The sequence below is a fragment of the Centruroides vittatus genome, unplaced genomic scaffold (assembly GCF_030686945.1).
Source record: "Centruroides vittatus isolate TY-2023 unplaced genomic scaffold, ASM3068694v2 contig_3125, whole genome shotgun sequence".
Taxonomy (NCBI): Eukaryota; Metazoa; Arthropoda; class Arachnida; order Scorpiones; family Buthidae; genus Centruroides; species Centruroides vittatus.
In genome coordinates, this window is record NW_027122014.1 from 27,643 (window position 1) to 36,401 (window position 8,759).

Below are 8,759 nucleotides of genomic sequence, written 5' to 3' on the forward strand. Positions count from 1 at the left end.
AATGAAAATTTAAGAAGAGAGAGGGTAACCAGCCATACATGATAAATAACTTTCCCATCATTAGATCACAAGTCTATACAGAATGATTACTTGCAGATAGAGTTTGTGATGGCTCTACATTTGTCTTAAGTACACAATTGTTTTGTGACAATTTATTAATTAATTAAAACTTTACCTGTTTACCACTTGAAAAATAATTATAGGAATTAAGACTCCTATAATTAAACATTTGGTATTCATAGGCTTCAGTGGCGTGAAGTGACATTTGATGATAGGGAAGCTGCGTTTCCATAAAAATTATAAACAGTGGCGTGTCGTCCATGGAAGCTGTGGAAGCACTGCTTCCCTTGTATTTTCTAAAATATAAATTACATATTGTGCGATTATTTTCATATTTTAACGTACTTTGAATTAAATTAATTAAAATTAATATTTTATTATAACTGCATTGTGTATCTTATTACAAATTTCTATACTACATGTGAAAAACAATTATAAGATTGCTATTGTATATCCGAATATAAATTCGTACATGCATAGTCCCAATGGAAGCGCTGTACTGTGGAGTACGGGACAGCTTTCACCGCCAAAATATTTGAATCGCGTAAAGCAGCCAGATCACACGCATTCGTTTTACACAGTACCAACTTCGCGGTTTAACTCGTGGATGCTACGCACCAAAATATCGTATAACGCTTCCAATGATTCTATCCAGGGCCGGCATAGCTTCCCTATCATCAAATGCCACTGCACGCCACTGGTATTTTCTCTATTATTCATCTCTTATTTTGTCGCCCAGTTGACGAAAATACATGAACCTTCTCTAGAAACTTGTGGGCAAAGTTGCCAGATTTGGCTACCTTTTTTTTTTTTTTTGGTTTGGCGTAAAAAATTTGGTGCCTTGCTACTTTTTGGGCTACAAAAATTTGGCTCGCTACATATCTATTTATAAATATATTATATATATTATTTTTGTTTCAGTGTACACATATTGAAAAAACTTAAACCAACACCTTAATGTTCGCTGAGAGATTTATTAATTTAACTAACGTTTTCGGCTTACTCAATAAGCCATCTTCAGGTTTTAACTTTCGAAAAAGAAACAATATCGTTCCATTAATAGAATACAATTGTTTGAAAAAATTCAAATCATTAGTAACGGATAAAAAATAAAAACAAACAGGATGAACATGGTAATATAAATAAATAAATATACAAAAATAAATAAAAACAAAAAAAGAAGAACATAGTAATATAAATAAATATACAATAAAATCGTAAAAGATACAACAAATGTAAGATAAAAAAAACGTTTTACCCGTGCCCATATATAATACTATCTATCCTAACCAGAAATACTTCACCATTAAAATATACTAGAGCTCACGTGCCTCTTATAAATTCTTAACGGCATATTTCCAAGCCGAAGGAAGACCTTCTGCGTCCCTTGCGTTAATACATTTATCTTTTATCTTGCTTCTGTAAATTTCTATCTTTTCAGCCGTTCTTGCCAAAGTTGGGGAGTGTACCTGCTTTATGATTTTCGCCTCATTCCAATGTACCAAGGATCCCTCCGCCTGCCCCATCTGGGCTAGTACTGTTGTGTTGGAACCTTTTCTAATATCATATTTATGTTCCTTGATCCTTATTCCTAGGTTTCTAGTAGTAACCCCTACATAATCTTTATTAATACCTAATAGCTGGTTCTCGTAGGGAATCTTATACACACCCGCCTTATCTTCTTTTTTTAACTAACCCTTTATCGTTTCTAAGTATTTTATACAAATTCGGAGCTCTTTTTAAGATCACCCTTGTATCCTTAGTGTTTGCTATTTCTTTCATAATCCCTCCCAGATACTTATTGTATGTAAATTTCGTGTATCTGTAAGGCCCGTGCCTAGTGTCTTTATCATTACTGGCCTCAAATTTTCTAATAATTCCCTCAATGACTTTCCTCCTATAACCTAATGTTCCTGCTATCTGTATAATTCTTTCTATCTCTGTATCCCGGTCTATCACATTCTCACAGTATAAAAAGGCCCTTCTAACCAATGCTCTAAATGCCGCTAACTTATATTTATAAGGGTCATTAGAGCTTGCAGGGATATATAGTGGGCTATGCGTTGGTTTAATGAATACGCCAGTGGATATATGCCCTTTGCTAAATATAACATTAATGTCTAAGAAATGTACTATCCTGGAGCTTTTCTGCTCTAGCTTCAGGTTAAGGCCCTCTTCGTTCTCGTTAATTCTATCTACAAAGCTAGCAATTACTCGATTGTTCTTCCATATTATAAAAACGTCGTCTACATATCTCTTGTAGAATACTATATCCCTTTCGAAGCCCCGCAAAACCTTTTCTTCTACTTTACTAACCACAAGCTCGCAGAGGAGCCCCGAAATTGGGCTTCCCATCGGTACTCCCCTTTTTTGCTTATATACTTGGTCTTCGTACGCGAAGAAGGATTCGCAACATACTAGGTTAGCCATTTCTATAACCTCATTTCTGTGTTGTGTTAACGTTGGGTTATCTCTGAACAAGAACTCCATAAGTGCTTCTACACAGGACTCAATCTTAATAGACGGGTACAAACTTTCGTAATCTAACACAGTTCCCACTTCTTCATCCTTCAAAGCGATGCTTTGTAGCTCTTTAACTACCATAACAGGATCCTTTACCACTAATTTATTATTTTCCATCCGTGAGGAGAGGTACTCTTGTAATCTTTTTTCCAGGAAAAATGTAGGTGCTCTTCGTTTTTCCACAATAGGCCTTATTTCTTTTCCCTCTTTATGAGTTTTGGCGAAGGCAAAGAGTCTAGGGAGCCCTGGTCTAGGGTTCCGGCATTTACGGACAAACGGTAAGATCCTCGCTAGTTTGGTTTCCTCCAGTTTTTTTAACCCTTCTATCAATAGCTTGAACTATTTTACTGTTGACTTTGACACATTCCGTTTTTCTGATATATTCCTCTAAGGCTCTATCATATGTTTGTTTTCTCATTATGACAATTTGTTTGCTTTTATCTGCCCTTGCCGCAATCAAATTATTCTCTTTTAACCATCCCTTGGTATACCTGATGTCCTTGCTATAGCCTCCTCCTTTCCATTTATGTTGATTTTTTAACACAGTTTTCCAACGAAAATAGTCCTTCTCCACCGGGTCCAAACCACTAATTCCTCTTTCGATCTCCTGGTAAGACGTTTCCCATATCCCCGCGCTCTCCGGGACGAAGTTCGGGCCTTTGTTCAGCAGCTCTTTTACCCTATTGGGTACTTCAATTTGGTCCCATACTACGTACGTTGTAACGTTCTTCCTATTATTTTTTGGAACCTGCTTATAGATAATCCACTTCATTCTCTTACTATAGCGTTTTTTTAAGTTCTTGTAAACCTTATCAGTAAAACGTGCAACTCCTAAGTTCATGTCCATAAGCTTATCAGGCTTTTCATTAAAAACTTTGTTTTCCAAATCAATGAGGCGTCTCAGGTCCCCATATTTTTTGTTTTTTGTAAATTTAATGGATTTCTTAAGGCACGCAAAACAAATTCTTAGTTTTAGCGAGCTGCACTCTTTCGGGATGCAGATTCTATAAATGGACATCGGAAAAACTTTGTTCACCATGCATTCTCTTAAAAATTCCAACTTACAATTAGCCTTGACTAGTTTCAACGCCAACTTCCTATATTCTTTATAAAGTTCAGCCGGTGTCGGGCCATATCCGTATAAACCACACTCGTACCCAGCACTCGTATTCAGGTTTATACGGATATGGCGACACCGGCTCTTACCGTTTGTACACATATTGGTTATAGAAATCTATTAGTCAATTTTCAAATTACATAATTGTAGTTTGATAAGTCCTTTGAAATAGTAATTTAAGAATATTACATAGGAAAATTCATTTTTAGTTCGTCTTGGCGAGATTATTTGTCGTGTAATTCGTTGCATTCTATTTCGCATATAAAATGAATGTTCTCGACGTATCAGTGAATTACAGTTTATGCGTGTATTTTGAGTCTTGCGATTTTTATTTTCGGATTTAATTTATAAGCCTGTTTCAAGCCTGTAAATTTACCAAAAACATTCGTTCTGTGAATAAAAGTTACTACTGAAAAAGCACGAAAAGTATGTTTTTTGATTTTATCGTCAAATCTTAGGTTATTTATGAAAAACATCTATTTTTTGAAATAGAAAATACATATAATATTATAATCACATTTTGTATTGTTTAACATAATATAGGTTCTTATATTATACATTTCATATGTAGTTCGGATATGTCGGGCCCCGTCCCTCACCACCCGGTCGCCCCATTGTGGGCCTGGCCGAACCCATAATGGGCCTTCTAAAAGAGGCCCTCTTAGTGCCCACAGGGCGGAAAGAGTTAAAAAAAAAAAAAACATTTTATATGTAAGGATAGGAAGATATAATAAGTAACTCAACACCATTCGTAGTCTTTCCAGCAATAAATATATTATATACTGTAGGCTAAATAATATATTAGTAGATAGATAGGTGTAATCTAATCAGGAAAGAAGATTATGATTTCTGCCTGGATGGTTCTGTGAGCGCCGCTGGAGTTTATCGGGTGGGTGGTTCCCTTTGATGTAGAAAGGGAAGTGACCAAAGTTGACAGCTAGGATTCTCTCTTTTCATTCGCCAGTGATCCAATGATGGACAATATAAATAAAATCATTAAGTATGCCAGAGATTTTTATACAAGACATTTTTGCATATACTGTACTGTATTTAGTTTGTGACATATTGATATTCCAATTGCATCAACGAACACTAGTGCAGCGTAGCTACTGTATCTCCTTAAAACCTATAGAAAAATAGCAAATCGTGAAGATGCTATTAAAAAAATACGCTCTCTAATTCTCAACCAGTTGGGCGCATCAGTTTTTTTGTGACATGTTAAAATATGCATTTCAAATAACACGCGAAAGAAATATTTTCAAAAACGTTAATGAAGTTTGTTTTCCATCCTCTGTTATTAAAACAAAGTGTAAAGATTGTGCAAATGAAGGAGGACCGAACCATTATGTTTTAACTGTTTTTATGATAAATATCGCCCAAAATGTTGTCATATTCTTGCGAAACAGTAATTGTATTTATTACATGTATATTTTTTGTGCCGAAAACTTTAAATTGTTGAAACAAAATAATTTTTGAATTCTCTGATATTTTATAAATAATAATAAATTTTAAATTCAATAATTAAAAATGGCATAAAAACTGCACATAAATTTAATAACAATAAGATTAAATTATAAATATAGAAAATAAATTCTCATACAGAACCCGAACCCACATATTAACGCACTTCACGCTACGCCATTAACGGGTGCCTTCTGAATGGGAATTAATAGTTCTAGAAAAACTTTAATCGTGATTTTCTCGAGAATGCCTGAATAGTGGGTCCTGCGGCTATGGCTGAGTTAAAGTACGAGTAAATACTACGCTACGCGTCCACAAAATTTCGTCGAAATCGGTGACCGGGTTCCCATTGTTAGTGATTTTAATTGTTACATTTTGTTCTTTTGTAATAAAAAAAAAAAACAAATTGCTACATTATATTGCTCGATTGCAGGCAATTGAATTTTAATTCTTGAGAACAAATAAGAAAACTCAATTGTTTTAAAAGGAAGATTACTTAAGTTCAAACGAAAACAAAATGTCATCTTCGATAGAAGCTAATTTTGGAGTTGAGAGCTTTACTATTCGTATGGATATCAGCGAATTCCCACCAGAAAATGTTTATGTTAGTACTGATGGAGGATGGTTGGTGGTAAGTGAGTGTGTAAATATAGCCTGTACATCTTTCAAATTATGAAATTATACATAAATCAGTATATTTTTATAGATTACAGCAAAAACCGACAATGCTGTGTCGAATGATATAAAATTCGAATATCGCCTTCACCCAAGAATAAAGGCCAATAACATAAGTCAAAAAATAGTCGACGGGATGCTGATAATTGAAGGAAAACTGTGAAAATCCGAGAGTTTCAAAAATATGAAATTATAAATTTATTCTATATCAAAATTTTTCATTAATTTTAATTATCCAAAATTATTTTCTTCGTTTTCAAAGATAAATATATTAAAATTTTTTTAAGATGATTTAAAAATTGATAAAGTTATTTTTCATAGATAACATCGTTGTTATCCATTAAATCCGTTTTAATTATTGATTGATAAGATTTGAAACAGAGTTCTATTAGGCAATTGGACTAATGATGACTGGGCTACCTAAATCTACTCTCGGATGAGAGGAGATTCAGTCTATCGTCTGATTCTAGACGGCAATTGATGTAGGGTTGCCGACAGGGTGCAAACTATGTCAAGAGGGTCGAGCGGTCGCGAAGGGTCTATGTGGGCGATCGACACTGAGACAGACTACGGTTACAAGAAACCGTTTATTTGACACGAAAGAAGCTTACAAGATTTTCCGCGATCTTGGAAGTTTTACGTCGACAGCGGCCTCTGGGTCTTCCGCTCATTTCCAAGATAGTCCTATTTTGAAGGAATGCCATTGGTTCGCGAATGGCCAGTTCCCTCGACGTCTCGACGACTCTGGGACGATGCGGTCGACTTCCGTTGATGGAAAGATGTCGATCCGAGGTTCGGGAGACGGAAATGAAGATGGGCACGAGACACATACACAACAATAGATCCGTCACTTGGAACTTTCGGAAGAAGAAACCGTCGCGTCCTAGAATTTTCAGGTTTTATCCGTTTTCCTCCGATTCCACTTTCCGATATTAGTCTCTCCTCGTCACCTGGGAACAATTCGAAACCTTTCGGGGGCTCGGGAGAGGTCAAAATCGAAGTTTAATTCGATTCCCATCCGGAGATAGTCGAACTTCGTTTTTCATTGTTCTACTGTTTAAAAGTTCGCGTCGTTTTCATTAAGCAAAACTATTTCTAACTTCTATTTTTTTTTTTTCTCAAAAAAAGATAATTTTGTCCTTAAAAATAAATGATTTTAACGCGAATTTCAGTGAGGTTCGGACCTGTCCAGAGCCTTACATTGATATGGCGCGAGGTTAGCAGTGCTGTTCGTCCTGAAGATATTCAGGAAAGGGATCGATATCTGACTTGCAGTATCATAGTGTGGGCAGGCATCATGGTCAATGGCCGTACGGACCTGTATGTGGTTGACCGAGGGACCATGACTGGCCAACGGTACATTGACAAAGTTCTTCTCCCGCATGTTCAATTTTTCCGAAGTGCTGTCGGTGAAATGCTTTGTTTTATGAATGATAACGCGCTTTGTCATCGCACACAAGCTGCAGAGGAGTGTCTTGACAGCGAGGATATTCATCGCATAGTCTGGCCAGCTCGTTCTCCTGACCCGAATCCGATTGAAAATGTATGAGATGCCTTGGGGAGACCCTGGTCGATAATATCCACTGACAAACAAGGAGACCCTCATCCGTGCAGTGAAAGGAATGGGAAAACTTGCCTCAACAGTCCCTGGATCGTGTTATTCTAAATATGCCACGTTGTGTACAAAGTTGCATCGCACTTCACGGTGGCCATATCCTTTACTGACGTGACTCTCAAGATTGTTTGTAGTAAATATTGTGCATTTTTTGTACAACCATGTCTTCCGACAATATGCACCTTTTACAAAAACACCCTCTTTTGACATCCTGCCTACTTCCTTTGAACATAATTATTATATTAAATCATGTTGAACATGCTGTCAATACTATTGTTTTCTTCTTGGTCTACAACCACATGTAATTTTTCATATACATGCCCATTTCTTCGTCCTTAAGTTTTGTCCACCAGTGTATATCTTGCAGTAGCTCACCGTCGAATTAAAACAAGTTTCCCTAGAAATCGAAAGATGAAATAAAACTCGCAAAGTACGCTGAATCAAACTTTTGGTTTCGGTTTCAAAGCCCAGTTTCAGTCGAACGTTGTTAGCGGAATGGATCAGACCACTCGATAATAGGTGAGACAGACTTTTCTCAGTTGTGAAGAGGGTGAGAGCTAAGGGGAAAGAAATTATTCAGAAGCGATACACCTTGTCCTTTACCAGTTATGGCTTTGTAATCATGGTCTTTTGATTATGATAAAACACCGTGGCCGAATCAGAATACAAATATATTTTTATTCTGTCGCTGTAAATCTCTCAGAATTTTCATCCGCGCCTATAATTCATTCTTCTTCCCCAAAAATGTTTTCCCTAGGTTCCCCCAAGATATTTCTCCTCTTGAGTGTCCCCTGGACCAAAAATTTCTAAATATCTAGGAAATTCCCCCAATTTGGCAACGTTGCATGAAATGCTTCGTCGAGGGGATAAATAACTGAGAATATTCGTGGTTTCTATGGTTTCTCCGGAAGACACTCGTGGAGTATTTTGCGTGAAGTTTATCCATTTAATCCAATAAACTACTGTACTAAGGTTCATTTATACTATCTGACACATAATACTAACGTTCCGATAACAACGTTAGACGTGCATATATTCAAACCAGTGCGGATTTACTTTCAAAGAGACCTCAAGCAATTTAAATTTTCGAGCTCCATGCAACTAAAAAACTAATTCTCTAAACTAATTTATAAAAGAATTTATTAGTTTAAAAAGACATAAGTAAAGCACGTTTGTAGTCGGACACCCATTGTTTATATCAAACTGCCAGGCAGAAACTCTAAACCGCGGAAGGAAGTCGTCCTATGATCGGTGGAAGATCGAATTCATCTTCTATTTTGACTTTTCTCCGGCTCCAGGTAAGAGTCT

General features: G+C 36.3%; 1 protein-coding gene across 1 annotated transcript; it reads right to left on the bottom strand.

The window, feature by feature from the left end:
* Nucleotides 1-1,734: 1,734 nt before the first annotated feature.
* On the bottom strand, nt 1,735-2,700 carry LOC136973236 (uncharacterized). The gene has a single exon (XM_067267943.1). It carries the CDS (start codon nt 2,698-2,700, stop codon nt 1,735-1,737), a length of 966 nt encoding a protein of 321 aa, XP_067124044.1.
* Nucleotides 2,701-8,759: the final 6,059 nt, after the last annotated feature.